General features: G+C 42.9%; 1 protein-coding gene and 1 non-coding gene across 9 annotated transcripts in view; one reads left to right on the forward strand and one right to left on the reverse strand.

Annotated features, from left to right (window-relative positions):
• Window positions 1–3,513: 3,513 nt before the first annotated feature.
• On the reverse strand, window positions 3,514–3,619 carry LOC123572556 (U6 spliceosomal RNA). The gene has a single exon (XR_006697128.1). It is a non-coding gene; the product is annotated as a U6 spliceosomal RNA (small nuclear RNA).
• Window positions 3,620–12,382: 8,763 nt separating this feature from the next.
• SLC25A13 (solute carrier family 25 member 13) overlaps window positions 12,383–18,165 on the forward strand; it is a 199,861-nt gene continuing 194,078 nt past the window's right edge. For 5 of the 8 annotated variants that reach the window (XM_074035469.1, XM_005550161.5, XM_045388829.3 and 2 more), the window contains exon 1: window positions 12,383–12,587. Coding sequence is in view for 2 of the 8 variants with exons in the window: in XM_005550161.5 (XP_005550218.1) it covers window positions 12,573–12,587 (15 nt within the window). In the remaining 6 variants the exon portion in view is untranslated. Of the gene's footprint in view, window positions 12,588–16,548; window positions 16,701–18,165 lie in introns of all 8 variants that reach the window. The other 3 variants (XM_074035470.1, XM_015447314.4, XM_074035468.1) reach the window with 1 other exon arrangement.

Raw genomic sequence — 18,165 nt, forward strand, 5'->3', positions numbered from 1 at the left:
CTTATCAGGATGTTTACATAACAAATAGCCTTGGACACTCCTGAATAGGACAGCATTCTTAATGTCCACTATAAAAATTCAGGTTCCCTCCTGTATTTTGACCTCCTGCATGTACAGGTATCACCTGTTCCTCTTTCTGTCATCCTGTGGGAATTGGGGCTTGAAGAACCCCAGGTGATATTCTGGCTGTCGATATTGCTGTGAGTAATAAACTGTCCTTTGTCTCTGACCCAGGCATCTCATGTTTCATGTCCCTGTGAGCATCCATGAAACTTGTGAATTTTCAGGCAGGTAGGTAGGGTAAAATCTCAGACCTCTTACAGTTCTTAACACTAGATTTCAGTTTGTCTAATATTGTTATGAGTTATTTTAACATTTAATGTTCTTTAGCTTAAAAATTTGCCCTTGTGGTTCATTCCTTCTAAAATGAAATTTAAGATAGAGAATAGACCTGTAGTCAGTACAAAGGGAATATATTTCTGAAAATGATATTAAGAGCTAAGTAGTCATAACATGGTCTAAATTATCTACAGTATGGAAAATTAGAAAATTCTTGCCTATACTTAAATGGCAAAAATATAAAGAATGAAAAAATGGAATAATATTTTCCTAAAGAGTCAACATAAAATTTCATAGTAGAAAGATAGCTTAAAAATCAGTTGCTTAAACTGTCTGCCTCCATTAAAAAAATAAGCCATCTGAGAACTAATTCATATTGAGTTCCTTTGCACTCTCCATAATGGCTTTTATAAATTTCTTCCACTATCCTTAAAAACTCAGAACACATTTGGTGTACAAAGGTATTCATCACATTTTACTTATGATAGATCAAAAATGATAAATGACTTAATCACCCATTTATTAGAGAATGGTTAAAGTGTTGGAAAATTCTTATGATATAATATTAGCTAACCATTCATAATTATCTTATTCAAGAATAATGATATAATAAAATATTTATGACATATTGTTAACTGAAACTGTAAGATCTAAGAATTGGATGTTTCAGTAATGGAACACATCACTATAATACATATTCATGTCAATAAAGAAAATAACTAGAAAAATTACTTTAAAATATTAAATTAGATATAACTGAGTTAGGTGAGTTCAGATAACTTTTATTTTTCTTCTTTGCTATCTTCTTTCTGTGTTGCCAAAATTCTTTTTAATCAGAAATTTTTAAAATTATCCCTTTTGCAATAAAACCAAAATTCTATACTTAAATAAGTAACTGACACTAAAGTGAACAGGCTGAATCTTTGTTTAATCCACCTTGGGGCTCATTTCAGCCTTTTTCTTTCCCATTTGTAACTCTCTTCTCCACCAGTGAGAAACTACAGTGTGCAATGTAGTTTTGAAGGGTGGGGTGGAGTTATAGAATCTGATCTGCTCCCTCAGCTTCCTACTCCATCCTGCCCCTCCGACCCAATTCATTATACCTGAGCCTCATGTGAAGTCACATAACCTGAAAATCCCTACAACTTTTACCTCTGGTAAATCCAGTTAGTGCCCTGGCATTATGGAATGTTTCTCAGTCTGCTGCCTAACGGTGCTATTGAATGCAAACTAGAGATAAGTTAGGCAAAGTGCTTTCTTTACTCACTCCCATCTTCATCAAGCTCCTCCTTTGCTATATAAGCTCCTCCACCCTCTCTCTCTCTACACACACACACACCACACACACACACACACACACACACACACACACACACACACACACACACCCCAGCTCCAGATCAGCACCATCCCACAGCAAAATATTGTAAGCCAATAAGTAATTTAAGATTTTTCTAGTAGCCACATTAAAAATGTTAAAACAAAGTGACGCAATTAAGTTTAAGATATATTTTATTTGACCCAACATGTCTAAAATATTGTTGTTTCACAATGCAGTCAATATAAATGCATTTAATGAGTTATTTTACATTCTCTTTTTTATGTTAATCTTTAAAATCCAGTATTTATTTTATGTTTTCAGCACACCTCAAATCACAGTGGCCACATTTTAAATGCTCAGTGACCACATGTAGAGAGTAATTATAGTATTGGACAGAACAGTCTGGAGAAATATTTTCTCTTCACTAGTTCTGTTCCATGTCCCCATAGCCTTGGACTTCTAAAAATGTGAATGCCTAGTGGTGGTTTTTTGGGTTAGCTCCACCAGGAGAGCTATTTACCTTTAACCAAGAGCTTTGGGGAAAACTGCCTGTCACAGATTGTGGCACCTAGAATGAGGGACATTGGTAACTTTTGTTGTTCTACCACATGCAGCAGGCAGTCACATACGTATCTGGCTTATAGGTCCAACCAGGGTAAACGGGTCCGAGCAGAGGTCTGCCCCTTTATGAAAAGACACTTTGCAACTTCAGTGCAGGGCCATCGCTGTCCTTAATACATACCACCTTGCCCCAAAGTGAATGACTTCTTATTGCACCTCATGCCTGAAGTTGGCTGGCTATCTAAGTGAATCAGGAGAAGAAAATAGAATGTTAGTTATTTATCTGAGCCTCTTCAAAATCAACTGCAGTCATTTCATTGGTGAAGAAACTGAACTTTGGAGAGGAGAAATGATTTGCCCAGAGTTAGACCGCTGCCAGAACTGGATTGGAACTAGAATCAGGTCAGTCCATCCCATCAAGTCTCAAGTCACTTCTGACAATGTTGACAGAGGTAATGATTCAGGTAATTTACCAATAGAAAGTCACAGGACCTACTCCAGAAGTACAGGCCACTCACCTTCCCCACCTAGCCCCAATCAGGCTTTCCAATGTCATCTCCTGACAGCAAAGCTAAGTAAACAACCAACCAAAAGTAATTACTTACTGTGATAAGTGCTAAAAAGGTCAGAAATGGGACGCAGAGATAATGACAAGGAGGTTCTTGCTTTAGAAAGAGCCGTCAGAGAGGGCATCCCTGAGGACCTGAAGGATGAGAAAGATGATGTAGAGAGGGGCTGGTGGGGCTCCAGGCTGAGGGGCTGGCAAGTGCAGAACCCCAGGTCCAGGAAGGGATTGGCCTGCAGAGGAAGTGAAGGAATAGAAGTAAGGGACAGGAGGGCCTGAGAGGCAGCTGGGGCCACATTATGCGGAGTCTTGTAGAAGGGAGCTGGACATTCAGCTAGAATTTTCTTTTTTTTCTCTCTCTCTCTCCCTTCCTTTCTCTCTCTCTCTCTCTCTCTCTCTCTCTCTCTCTCTCTCTCTCTGAGATGGAGTCTCGCTCTGCCGTGCAGACTGGAGTGCAGTGGCGCAATCTTGGCTCACTACAACCTCCACCTCCTGGGTTCAAGCGATTCTCCTGCCTCAGCCTCCTGATTAACTGGGACTACAGGTCTGCACCACCATGCCTGGCTAATTTTTATATTTTTAGTAGAGACAGGCTTTTACCATGTTGGCCAGGCTGGTCTCAAACTCCTGACCTCAGGTGATTCACCCACCTCAGCCTCCCAAAGTTCTGAGATTACAGGAGTGAGCCACCGCACCTGGCCAGTCTCTTTATGTTTAATTTTTAATAAAAAATATGAAACGCTTCACGGATTGCCTATCATCCTTGGGCAGGGGCCATGCTAATCTTCTCAGTATTATTCCAATTTTAGTGTATGTGCTGCCAAAGCTAGCACCCTCTGTCTCTTTTGATATAATGGGGAGTTCATATCAATCTTAAAATTTGCTGTTTCAAGATCTTCTTTGTTGCATTGCAACCTAAAAAGAATTAGCTCTGCCACCTGCAAGAGTCAGTGGAGACTGAATGTGCTGCCTCCATTTCTAGCAGTGGGTCCTTAATGGACTCAGGCAGTAGCAGCAGGAAATAAACGAATGTGCTGCAAAGGCTGGTGACCCTGAGGCTGGAGTTGTGGTTGCATCCAACTGACAAACAAGTTCAGACATGAATAGTCTGGCCCAGTATCTTCAAATTGGAAAGCTACAGCTAACACTAATAGGCTGTTCTTAAATACTCAAGTGCTTTCATGTTCTCTACTTTATCCAAGTTTAAATTTCCAGCTTCCAAGGTAGATTTTTCCACTTCTAAAACGGATCTATCTCCCTCCCTTTCTCTGCCCTCCTCCCCTTTCTGTTTTAGAAAGATCCTGGGAAAACAAGCCTAAGTGTAAATGGTGTTCATCTGTGTAGCAGAATACTAGAAGGTTAGCTGGAAGGCATCTTAAGAAACAGCAGTTCTGACCTTCTCATTCTAGTATTAGTAGTATTTATAATAGATTTCTACATATCAAATGATTTATGCACATTTAATATCAAGCAACTTTGCAAAATGAATTTTTTTTTAAATCTCTGTTTAACAAATCAGAAGACTGAGGCTCAGAGAAGTTAATAACTGACCAAATGTTGCAAAGCTATTTATGCAACCTTTACTCATGCACTTTTACTTATGCAGATTTACTCAAATAAAAATCTGTCTGATTTCTAATTCACCATGCTAGCTTAGGTTATTTAGACAGACAGACAGAGATTGATGCGGAAATAATAAGAGCCAGTCTCTCTCTTTCTCTCTCTCTCTCTCTTTCTCTCTCTCTCCCTTTCTCTCTCTTTTAACATCATGATTAGTTGTAAAGGAGAATACAAAAGAGAGAAATAATATTTGAATACGATGTTTTTTATAAAAACACAGGTCTCCTTCCTTAAACCAGTTTTGGTAAGATTATTTTACTTAACACTTAATTTCTTAAAATATTGTAGGACTTGTGATAAAATTTCAGGAATTCTTACAAAAGGAACTGCTATACTTAAAAGAAATGTCCCTTGCTGTGAGATGGCCAGGGTCCAGGAGCTCACTGTGTAAATCTCTGGCTGCTGCTCCTTCTTGCTGGTCACATGCTGGGCTGCTGAAGCACCTGCCAGTTCTGATATACGCCTCTGAGTACACTGAGAAACCAGGGTGGCCTAAGCTTGATTTGTCACTGCCTTGAGTGGTATTGCTGGGCCCAGGGACCTTAGCCAGATTTGTAAACACAGACTTGGGCTTGATGCAAGACCAAGGGGGATTCTTGTTCCGGGCCAAAGAAACTGGGTTTGACCTCTTTAAAGACTTTTGATGTAATTCCCCTGAGGAGTCAGTTTTACTTTACTGGGCTCATATAGAACTGTGGTTAAACCAAATATTCTACTCAAAGAACTAATACTTCTCTAAGGTTTGCTACAGACATTGGCAACATTTTCAGGTCAAGGTGTGTAAGGCAAAATAATGGCTTCCCAAACATGTCCATGTTCCAATCCCTGGAAGCTATGAATATACTACATGGCAAAAGAGAATTCAGATAGCAGATAGATTTAAAGCTAACTCTTATGGGTTGAATTATGTCCTCCTAAAATTCCTATGTTGAAGTTCTAACCCCTCAGTACTTTGAAAGGTAACTGTATTTGGAGATAGTTTTCACAGAGGTAATTAAGTTAAAATGAGGTCATTAAGATGGGTCCTAATCCAATATGACTGGTATCCTTATATGCAAAGACTAGGACCCAGATATGCACAGAGAGAAGACACAGAGAGAAGACGGCCATCTGCAAGCCCAGAAGAGAGGCCTCAGGAGGAAGTAAACCTGCTGACACTTGACCTCAGACTCTAGCCTCCAGAAATGTGAGACAGTGAATTTTCGTTGTTTAAGCCATCTGGTCTCTGGTATTTTATCTTGGCAGCTCTAGCAAACTAATACACAAATCAACTGACCCTAACATTGCGAGGCTATCCTGGATTATCAGGGTGAGCCCAGTGCAATCATGTGGATCCTTAGATGTGGAAGACAGAGGCAGAAAATGAGATCAGAGTGATGTGATATGAGAACTAGACTCTGCTGCTGCCTTGGAAGATGGAGAAAGTGAGCGAAGAACCAAGGAATGTAGATAGACTCTGGAAACTGAAAAGGGGAGGGAAAGGGATTCTTTCCTTGAGCCTCCAGAAAGCAACACAGCCCTGCTCCGCTCTCAGGAACTAGCTGTTTAAGCCTTTGCTCTCAGAGCATTTTATCTCAAAGCTTTGGGGATTTGTTTTTAGTTACACTTTCCCAAGGTGTCTTATGTTTCCTCGTCCTGACTCACTTCCTACCTCCCCTTCCTTCCCTCTTAACTCTAAAATATTGGCACAGCTCTCTCCTTTGGATCCACTAAGAAGTTAGGTCATATTCATTTCTGATCTACCTTTACTCCATCCTTGTCATGTGTGATCTGACACTCGGCAGGCTTGTCATGTGTGATCTGACACTCGGCAGAATTCCAGACCCAAATGAATGCAACAGACAGCCTCTCTGTGTCCTTCAGCTGCAGAGTCTCAGTTGTAAGGTCAGAATTTGGGAGCTTCTTATTCACATGGTGCTCCTTTTGCTGTGTCACACCATGCCCTTTACCAGCCCTGGCATTGTCTTTGCAAACTGCAATCCACACAAGGAATCATTATTGCAATCCGTAGTTAGTTGTCTAAAATTTCCGGTCAATGATGTGCTTGGCAAGCATTGTTGCTGGATATCCTTTCTAGCAATCTAATCTGGGGAGCACACTGGTAGCAGTAATGGTGCCTTTGTTTTCTTGTTTGTTTTAAATGAAGTTGAAGAGAATAAGATAGCTTAAGAGTATGGTCAAAGGGCATCTACAAGGCACAGGTACTCTGGAAAAGGTGAAAGCTCAGAGCAGGCCATGTTAGTCACTCTTCTGAACTCCCATGGCTTGGGCTCATGATCAAGCTGTGTGCCTTGTTTGCATATAGCATTCCTCATGATTTGAGTTGGCTGCTTTCCCAGCTGACAAGGTTGGCATATGGTGCTATAAAACACAGGTGGCTGTGGGACCTGTACTGGTTTCCCAGGGCAGTTTTAACAGAGTACCACAAACTGGGTGCCCTCACACAACAGAAATTTATTCTCTAACAGTTTTGGAGGATAGAAGTCACAAACTGAGTTGTCGGCAGCGCCACGATCCCTCTGAGACTCTGGGTAGCATCCTTTCTTGCCTCCTGTTAACTTCTAGGGGTGGTTGTTGATTCCGAGCATTCTTTGGCTTGCAGCTGCATCCCTCTAATCTCTGCCTTTGTTAACACATGGGACTCTCCCAGAGTATCTCTGTGTATTCTTACAAAAACACCAGTTTATATTGGATTAAGGACCTACCCTATTCTAGTATGAAATCAACTAATTACAACTTTAATATCCAAATAAGGTCACAATTGGAGCCTTGTATGGTTTGGCTATGTCCCCACCCAAATCTCATTTTGAATTGTAGTTTCCATAATCCCCACATGTTGTGGGAGGGACCCGGTGGGAGGTAACCGAATCATGGGGGTGGTTACCCCCATGCTGCTGTTCTCATGATAATGAGAGATAATAAGTGAGTTCTCATGAGATCTGATGGTTTCATAAGGGGCTTTTCCCCTTTGCTCAGCACTTCTCCTTCCTGCCGCCACATGAAGGACATGTTTGCTTCCCCTTCTGCCATGATTGTAAGTTTCCTAAGGCCTCTCCAGCCATGCTGAACTGTGAATCAATTAAACCTCTTTCCTTTGTAAATTACCCAGTCTTGGGTATGTCTTTATTGGTAGCATGAGAACAAACTAATACATAGGTACTGGGGGGTTAAGACTTTTGGATGACACAGTTTAATCTGTAACATGGCCTTTTCAGTCAAAATTATGTGCCAGCTACTGTTAATGGTAGGAAAGAGGGTAATCTGGGAATAGTGAAGAGGGACAAATATCAGGAGGGCATGTAAGCCTGTAATGGTAAGAAAAAATGGAAGATGCCTAGCCAGTTCACGCTTTATCTTCTTAGATGATGTTTCACATCATGCTATTATTTACAGGTGAAAGGAACCCAGGGAGCCTCTTTGACTTCTTTATTTCTAGGTTCATGATAGTTTAACATTTTTAAAATTTCATATTTTGAGGAATTCTAGAATGAAGAGGGGAGCTTAATCAACTAAATATGACTCCAAATGCAAACTGAAATACACTTTTACAATATGTATCCATAGTGTGGTAGGTTTGGTAGACTGAATGATAGCCCCCCAAATATGTCCATGTCCTGATCCTAATCCCTAGATATTTTGAATGGTACTTTATGTGGCACAGACTTGGCAGATGTTATTAAATTAAGGATCTGGAGGTGAAGAGAGTATTTTGGATTATCTAGGTGGGCTCTAAATGCAATCACACATGTCCTTATAAAGAGGAGGTAGAGGGAGGTTACAGACAGACAGAAGAGGCCATGTGATAAAAGCAGAGTCAGAGATATGATGCTATGCCCACTGGCTCTGAAGGTGAAGAAGGGTGCCATGAGCCCTTAGACAACACAAAGAAACATTCTCCTTTAAAGCCTCTGAGAGAGAACAGTCCTGCTGACACCTTGATTTTAGCCCCACAAGACTCACTTCGGACATCTGGCTTTCATAATAGTAAGAAAACAAATTTCTATTGTTTTAAGCTACCAAGTGTGCAGTAATTTGTTATGGCAGTCACAGGAAACTAACAGAATACAATTCATTGTTTTAAATGCAAAAATATGGTCAGGTGAGTGGTTCATGTCTATAATTTCGGCACTTTGGGAGGCCAAGGTGGGTGGATTGCTTGAGTCCAGTAGCTCAAGACTAGGTTGAGCAACCTGGCAAAACTCCATCTCTACCAAAAGATACATGGTAGTGTGTACCTGGGCATGGTGGTGTGTGCTGTGGTCCCAGTTACTTGGGAGGCTGAAATGGGAGGATCGACTGAGCACCAGAGATCAAGGCTGCAGTGAGTTGAGATCATGCTACTGCACTCCAACCTGGGCAACAGTCTTAAAAATAAATACATAAAAAATATAGGCCAGGCGCAATGACTCATGCGTGTAGTCCCAGCACTTTAGGAAGCTGAGACCGGAGGATTGCTTGAGCCCAGGAGTCTGAGACCAGCCTGGGCAACATGACAAAACCCCATCTTTATCAAAATATACCAATTTAGACGGGTATGGCAGTGCGTGCCTGTGGTTCCAACTACTTGGGAGGCTGAGGTGACAGGATCCTTTGAGCCCAAGAGGAGGAGGCTGCAATGAGCTGAGATCATGCCACTGCACTCCAGCCTGGGCAACAGAGTGAGATCCTGTCTCAAGAAATAAAAAAACAAAAAATAAAGTAAAATAAATATGTCTTGATACACACACATAAACAGCACGACATTAAAAAATACAGTAGAATGTTAACAATGGCTAACTCTATTGATAGGATTATCAGTGATTTTTTTTGGCCATTACTATGATTTTCTGAATTTTCAAAAATATCAAGAAAAAGTATAATGGACTCATGATTCTTTTTCTATTAAAAAAATTAACAGAATATTGTTCAACCATGAAGAGGAAGGAAATACTGACATGCTATAGCATGTATGAAGGTTGAGGACATTATGCTACAAAACACAAATACCATATGATTCCATTTATTAGGTACCTAGAGTGGTCAGATTTATAGGAGCAAAGTAGAATGGTGGTCTTCAGGGCGTTGGGAGATGGAGTGGTTGTTAATGAGTACAGAGTTTCAGTTCTGCAAGATGAAAAGAGTTCTGGAGGTTGGCTGCACAACAATGTGAATGTATTTCACTACTAAACTGTACATTTAAAAATGGTCAAGATGGTACATTTTATGTATATTTTTATTACATTAAACATTTTTTGTTTCATTTACATTATAAAAGGAGAGCTTTAGTGATGCCCTTAAAAATAAACATGTGGTACATGATGTAATTTTGTTCTTTACATGAGGTTGTATTTTCTCAGCTCCTTTTACACTCCCCTTGTAGCAGCTGGGACCATCCTCCACAGGAGTTTCAGACTTGTCCCCTTGTCATAATTTTCTCTAACAATTCTCCTGGTTTTCCTTTTGTCTCTATTTTTTTACTTTTTGCTGATCTTTCTTCTCTGCCTGTGAACATGATCAAGTCTTCTGGGCTTTGTTGACCCTTTTGAGAGTAGGTTAAATAGTTGATTCTTTCTGTAATGCTTCTTTCTTTGGCTTCTACAACATAATTTGTATGTTGGACATACACTTTCCTTACAGATAGACTCACACATCTCAAAACACTCGTCTTGAATTACCAATCTCAGGTGTTTTTCCAGACACCCATACCACAAGTCTATGTGCAATGTGGCACAACTCCCTTTTTCCCTCCCAACCCCACATATAATCAGTCACGATGACCCACTAATTTTAACCTTCTATGTATTCCTCTAGTCCTAGCTCATTCCGAGTCTGTCTCGTCTGGATATCCTGGTAGTTCAGTTGGAACCCATCCTCCATACTGCAAGCAGAGTGTTTTAGTCCATTTTGTGTTGCTGTAAGGGGATTCCTGAGACTAGAAGAACAGGACGGAAATGTATTTCTCACAGTTCTAGATGCCAGGAAGTCCAAGATCAAAGTGCTGGCAGGTTATGGCCTGGTATCTCTGCTTCCAAGATGGCTCTTTGAATGCTGTGTCCTTCAAACGTGAGGAATGGCTATGTTCTTATATGGCAAAAGAACATAAGAGCAAGAGAGAGTGAATCCACTCCCCAAATCTCTTTTTATGGCAGCATTAATCCATTCATGAGGGCAGAGCCCTTGTGATGAAAATACCTCCTCAAGGACCCAGCCTTCCAACACCGATGCATTAGAGATTGTATCCAACACATCAATTTTGGGGGGCACATTCACACCATAGAGAGATATTTCTGTATCGAAAACCTAGCCGTGTTGCTTCCTGACTTAAAACCCTTCAGTGAAGGTGCTTACCCTTCAGCAAGGCACCTAAGACCCACCATGACACAGCCCCTACCTGCTGGGCCAGACTCCTTTCACCAGTCCCGCCGCTGCCCCAGTCCCATAGCTCAAGATCAAGTTACCTTTTGATATGGTTTGGCCGTGTCACTACCCAAATCTCATCTTAAATTGTAGTTCCCATAATCCCCATATGTCATGGGAAGGACTCGGTGAGAGATAACAGAATCATGGGGGGCGGTTACTCCCATGCTGTTCTTGTGATAGTGAGTTCTTATGAGATCTGATGGTTTTACAAGGGGCTTTCCCCCTTTGCTTGGCACTCATTCTCTCTCCCGCGACCCTGTGAAGAGGTACCTTCCACCACGACTGCAAGTTTCCTGAGGCCTCCCAAACCATGAGAAACTGTGAGTCAATTAAATCTCGTTTTCTTTATAAATTACTCAGTCTCAGACATTTCTTCATAGCAGCGTGACAATTAATACACCTTTCATGACTGACCAATTGTGGTTCCTCAGCAATTCCTGAGCCTGCTGCCTCTCCTCATTTTCTCGGGGTGGAACACTGTTTTTTTCCTCCCCACCGGACACAGCCACTTTCATGCACTCAGCTCAGGCATCACTTCTAGAGGCTTCCCGGGTACTCAATATTCTTATTGAGCCCTGGGAATAGTCTGCTGCCTTAACAGGTTATACTGAAGTAAACATTTATGTGTCTCTTTCCCAATAGCCCTGAAGCTCTTTAACGGTTGGAACCAGCTCTTAAGTCATTTTGGGATTTCCGGCACCAAGCACAGTGCCTAGCACATAGTAGGAAGGCACTCGATCAATGTTAATGAATTAAACTGATTAGTAATAAGTGCTTTTTGCTGACACATTACATCCACAACCTACAATACATTAAAAGTCCTTTTCCCTGATCACCACTTTCTTATAAATTTTGATTATAGGACAAAAGAATGAAATCCTGATGAAGACAAATAAGGTCTGGAGATCATATAAGCAAATTTTCAATTAAAATGCTGGTTTACTTATTTTGGTAGGGCCTATTTGGGGGAAAGTCTTGACCCCGGGCCTTTTGACCTCTGCTGTTTTAACAGGTAGGGCTGAAATGGAGTAGTCCCATAAATATACGTTCTGCACTACATTCACCTGTTGGGTTCTTAAGAGTTTACCGATTTTGATCTAAAAGTAGGCCTGCCAGCAATGTTTGCAATCTCTCTTTCTAAGTCAATGCTTTTGGATCAAAGTCTTTTTGGATCCAGTGTAAAGTGGAGCCCCTTCAAAGGGAACGCACAGCGGAAAAAAAATCCAGCAAAGTATGTGTCCTAGTGGAGTTCTCAACTTCCCCAGGCTGTGCACCATCTGTCGTTATTTGCCCCTCCCATCGGTCGGAGGGCCCAGTAGCCCCTGGTATCAGCAGAAGCCAGCAGCTTCCCTGGTGGGGCCACCTGCCCTCAGGTGACGGGCTTGCACACGGCCAAGGTACTTCTGCCCACGCCGCAGAGGCCGCCGCTGCTGGACAGCGCAGCGGGGGTCACGTGTCCCTGTCCCGCCACTGCCCCAGGCCCTGAGCTCTCCCCGGCCGCAGGGCAGAGGCCGCTGGATCACGCGCACCCCGGCGGCCAAGGCTGGGCCCAGCCAATGGGCGGGCAGCATCCGCGTGACCCGCGCCGGCGGGAGGGCGTGGGGAGGCAGGCCAGGCGCCCACGCTGCCGGTCCGTATCACCGCCCGCGCCGCCGCCGCCGCCGCCGCCGCCGCCGCCGCCGCCAGGACTGGAAGTGAGCCGCCCGGGCCCCGAACGCCAGTCAGCCAGTGAGTGGGTCCCGCAGTCACCGGCAACCAGGGCGAATCATGGCGGCCGCCAAGGTAACCATGGGCCCGAGGTCGGGGGGAATGCGCCTGCCGGATCAGCCTGGGGGCGTGAGAGGCTCGGGCGCTCACATGTCTGGGTTGATGCCACAGGCGGAGCAAAATGGGGTGCCGGGCAGCCGTTCCACCTTGCAGCTGCGGGAGGGAGGGGGCCACTCCTCCCGGGTAGCACAGGCGGCCGGTGCGGATACCGAGGTCCGACCTCGCAGCGGAAACTTTGCGGGCCGGACACTCCCACTTGGCCCGGGAGGGGAGTTGGTGTCTCACGCGGCTGAGCCAGGGCCGACGAAGAGGAGCGGGCGCGACTGGGGCCTGGTGCACCCTGGGCAGGGAAGCACTAGCGGTCCTCGACCTCCCCAGCGCTCTCCTGCTCCTGACCCCGCTGGTTGTTGACCCGGGCTTCTTCCAGAGACCACAGCCCGGGCTGAAGCCTGATCCTATTACGTTTCAAGGGCTCCGCCCTCCCGCCAGTAGGGAAGTCACTTTGACTTCCGTTTTGTAAACTGCCTAGGAGACTTGGCCTGCGCCTTTGTGAATAAAAAGTCCAGGGACTCTCCCCCTCCCCGCTTTCCCATCATTCCCATCTTCCCCCTCCTTCTCTCCATCTGACAACACTTACAGATACCCGCCTCGGAGCATTTGAGAGGCTTCTTTTTGGAAACGATGAAGCAGATTGTCCTGGGAGCCTGTCACTCCTGTGAAGTTGTACTTGAAAGGGATTCTGTGTAATGTGAATCATTCACTAACCCAGAGGAAAGGCAACTCCAACACTTGACCTTTCCTCTTTCACCATTTCTTGAAACCTGGACACCATTTCAGTCTCTTTGGACTGCATTTCAACTTCTCTGGCAGAATACCATATTTAGTCCCAATCACTTGAATCATTTGGAATTTATTGCTTTTAATTTAAGTTCACGAAGGCAGCCCTCTAATCAAGCCTATACAACTTCTTAGCTCATTTTAAGTGCAGTGAACTTAAATATACCTAACATTTCAAACATTTGTCCTTAATCAAAACTCTGTGATAACCCTCAAGAGGAAAACATGGCCAACACATCATATTCCTATTTATTCAAGCAAACTAATCACATTTGCAATGGAAATTGTAAGCAGACAAATATATTTAAATGCTGTTCTATGACTTAAGTCTCTCCAGGCTCCCTAGATCTGTAGGCTTCTTCATGTTGTTAGTCTCTGTGGCCTAAGTGGCTTTTCTCTTTTCTGTAATTACTCTGAGTTTCATCCTTAGGAAAGTACTCTGGGTGCACGGACTTATGTATGCGTGCGTATGAACACACAGGTGTGTGTGTGTATATATATGTATCTATAACTTTTCAGCAGTTTCTCCGAGCATCACTAGGATTCCATTTTGGAAGCTACCTTAACCCTTTCAAGCTCAATAGCCCTTGACCTTTCCTTTGCATTAAATTTGCATGCAACCAAGGTACAAGTCTTGGTATGAATTAATTCCCTAGAGTAGGTGGGACTAGGTACCCATTCTTTACTGTTAGTTTTATATCTGCAGGTGATGTAAATACTTTTACTTTTTTAGGAGATAAGGTAATCGAGGAACATAAATTGAGACATGTGCATAGAAATGGAGTATAAGACTTGAGTAATATTAAGTAAAATAAGTGACCTGGTGCTGTGGCTCATGCTTGTAATCCCAGCACTTTGGGAGGCTGGAGCAGGCGGGTCAGTTGAGGCCAGGAGTTCGAGACCAGTCTGGCCAATGTGGTGAAACCCTGTCTCTACTAAAAACACACAAAAAAGTTAGCTAGGCATGATGGTTGGCACCTGTAATCCCAGTTACTCAGGATGCTGAGGCTGAAGAATCGCTTGAACCCAGAAGGCAGAGATTGCAGTGAGCCGAGATCGTGCCACTGCACTCCGGTCTGGGCAACAGAGTGAGATGCTGTCTCAAAAAAACACCCCCCAAAACAAACAACAACAACAACAAAAAACGTAAAATAAGTGATATGGAAGTTGGTTGAACTCTTTAGTTGTACTTCTACATAATAGTAGAAGTATCACATATCAAGGGCAGTTGATTTTTAGCTAAGTAATGAGTCAGGGAAAATGAAATGTTCATTTTTACTACTTGGGAGCTTGTGTTTTTGTTTATGTCTTCATTTGCACTCACCTCTTTCTGGGATATCTGATAGCTCACATCATATATACTTACTTTGCAATCCAACAAGATATATAAAAATCAAGTCCCAAGTAGATGGGTAAAACAGGATAAAGGGAAAGTAAGACAAAGCCAGGACTAAGGTTAGTGGAAAATTATGTGCTTACTAGAGGTGATTGCATTTTCTCCCAGCCAAAGCAAAGAGGAAATGATCAGTGCGGTCATTTACTTGGGAGAGAAGTCTTCTTATACTGCTCTCTGAGAGCAGTTATTTTTTTAATTTATTTTTGAGATAGAGTCTTGCTCTGTCGCCAGCCTGGAGTGCAGTGGCGTGATCTTGGCTCACTGTAACCTCTGCCTTCTGGGTTCAAGTGATTCTCCTGCCTCAGCCTCCCGAGTATCTGGGACTACAGGCACGTGCCACCACGCCCAGCTAATTCTTGTATTTTTAGTAGGCCAGCATCATGTTGGCCAGGATGGTCTTGGATCTCTTGATCTCATGGTCTGCCTGCCTCGGCCTCTCAAAGTGTGGGGATTACAGGCATTAGCCACCGCGCCTGGCTGAACAGTTTCTTTTGTATGCTGTGAGTGGACTGCATTTGAAACTACCTTGTGACCACAGATATATGTCTGTGGGTTACATGAGGCCATTTCTTATCATGTCCTTTATTATAACTCAATGGCAGTACAGTAAATGTGGCCTTAAAAGGTCCCTCAATGAAGCTGCTGGTCTAACTTATTCCAAGAATGTCCCTCATTGAACTGCCTTTGGGCATCACCTTTATCAGTTGATTCTGTTGGCAGCCTGAGTTAAAGCCTGTGCTCCTTGCTTTTTCCCTGGAACATAGCTATTCCATGTTGCCGGCTGAACACAGAGCCATAGGGGTAGGGTTGACATTCCCTCTTAAAAGTTGAGGAGCCTGGATAGGAGAGGACTTCACCTCAATGGAGTGTTAGGAAATTGGACTGAGACTCTGGAGACTCAGCAATGGTAGGAGAATTCCAACACTCACTACACTCACTGTGACAAATTGTTTGAATATTTAAGCAGATTTGATATTTTCTGGATAGATGTAACCACAACTAGCAGTTAGTTTCCTGATCTCCTCTTTCTTTCTTTGGTCTTTATACTTATTTAAATACAACTAATTATTCATGACCTTCCCTTAAGTAGTTTTAATGGGGAGATGGAGAATCCCAGCACTTTGGGAGGCAGGTGAATCACCTCAGGTCAGGAGTTTGAGACCAGCCTGGCCAATGTAGCCCATCTCTACTAAAAGTACAAAACAACTAGCCGAGCATGGTGGTGCATGCTTGTAATCTCAGCTACTTGGGAGGCTGAGGTAGGAGAATTTGCTTCAACCTGGGAGGCGAAGGTTGCAGTGAGCTGACATCGCGCCATTGCACTCTAGCCTGGGCGTCAGAGCAAGACTCTGTCTCAAAAAAAAAAAAAAAAAAAAGAAGAAGAAAAGAAAAGTTCTGATAATTAGGACATGATGGAGCTGGGGTTCAAATCCTGCCAGTCTGGCTGCAGCAGCTGTGGCCTCACTCTGTCTACCATGTCTGCCTGGTAGTTCAGGATGGTGGAGAGTAAAGTATATGGGAGAGGTGTGGGAGATGACTTAGGAGGGGCTTAGGTGTCTTAGTGTAAACCAGACTTTTATTTGAGAACTGCCTTACCTACTGTTTATTGCATGCCAGGTACTTTTCCAAGTGCTTTACAAATAGTAACTCAATTAATTTTCTTAATTCTAAGAAGCAGGCGCTTTCTGTTTTTGACTTCAACTTACAGGTAAGAAAACTTTCTGTTTTGACTTCAACTTACAGGTAAGAAAACAACAAGTAAGTGCTACAGCTTTGATTTGAACCTTGCCGATGTGTCTTCAGAGTCTCTGCTCTTAACCTCTGCACTACTCTCCCAGGCCTTACAAAGACTTCCATTTGCGAAGGTGTATGTGTGAGAGTTCTCATGCTGTCGGGTATGGATGTGTATATTTCCTGATCATCCCAGTCCTATTATCTTAGAACACCTTTGTCACTCTGTATATGCTTCATTTCAGTGTATTTCTCATCTCTCCAACCAGATTGCAAATCCCTACAGGACAGGAATTGTCACATACCTTTTATTTAATTGCTTTATTGAGATATAATTCAAGTACTATACAATTTACCCATTTAAAGCATATGATTTATTGGTTTTCAAAATATGCACAGAGTTGTGTAACTGTCACCACTGACATATACCTTTGTAGAAACTTTAATCCAGTTTCCATTACTTATGATTTGGACTATAATATATGTATATACACACACACACATATATATGTAATATATATTTGGGACAGGGTCTTACTGTCTCACCCACGTGGAAGTACAGTGGTGTGATTATTGCTCACTATAGCCTAGACCTCCTGGATGCAAGAGATCCTCCCACCTCAGCCTCCTGAGGAGCTGGGACCTCAGGCACACACCACCACACCCAGCTAATTAAATTTTTTTTTGTAGAGATGAGGGTCTCGCTATGTTGCCCAGGCTTTGGGCTGTATATTTAACCTCCGTGTTTTCCACGTTTTTCACCCATCATGAAACCCTCTTCAGAGGTTTGTCATTGAGGATAAAACATATTAAGGTTATTAAAGATATTCTTCAAATGGCAAAGTTTTTTCTCCCCTATGGTAAAAACTCTGCTAGGTATTCGGTGATATCATAATAAAGCAAATCAGTTTTTGTGCTCGGAATGGAGGAAAGGAGGTTTGAGTTGTTTTTATGCTGCCATGATGATGGTTATTAAAACAACAAGTGTCTGTGGCTCCACTCTTTGGGTTTTAGGGGTTCTTAACTTGTGGAGCTGGATGGCCTTGGAATTTATGTTAGCACAATGATCTTTACTCCTTCCCTCCTCAGTCCCATCCCCTTTTACCAGGAGAGTCCTAGAAATGGAGTCCCAGAAACTTTTGTTATTGGTCCAAATTTCCATGAATGCCTTTACTTTTAGCACTGCTCTAGGCCAGTGATTCCCTGCACATTGAAGTCTTCTGGACTGGTATAAAAAACTGCTGATGCCTGGGTCTCACTCCGGAGATCATGATTGAATTGGACTTGGGTGTGGCCTGAGCCTGGAGATTTTTGAAAGCTTGACAACCACAGTTATTTGGTGCACGTTGCTTCAAGAGACCTGCTGGCTCCTTCTTGGAGTAAGAAAGGAATGCAGTGAGATTAAGTTAAAGTCCCTGGTGTGTCAGTTCAAAGGAGGGGTATGTAGGGGTTTCTCCAAATTTCTCTTCTTTCTTGACAGTTTTGTGTTAGTCCTGCCTGGTGTCTCCTGGGTGGTTAGGCATCAAGTTTATACAGTTTCGTGATAATCCTAGAATATAGATTTTAATCTCAAAATTGATTGAAAGCTCTGTTTGTCTCCTGCAGAGTCTCAGTGGTTTTTTGTGATCA

The sequence above is a fragment of the Macaca fascicularis genome, chromosome 3, assembly GCF_037993035.2.
Source record: "Macaca fascicularis isolate 582-1 chromosome 3, T2T-MFA8v1.1".
Classification (NCBI taxonomy): Eukaryota; Metazoa; Chordata; class Mammalia; order Primates; family Cercopithecidae; genus Macaca; species Macaca fascicularis.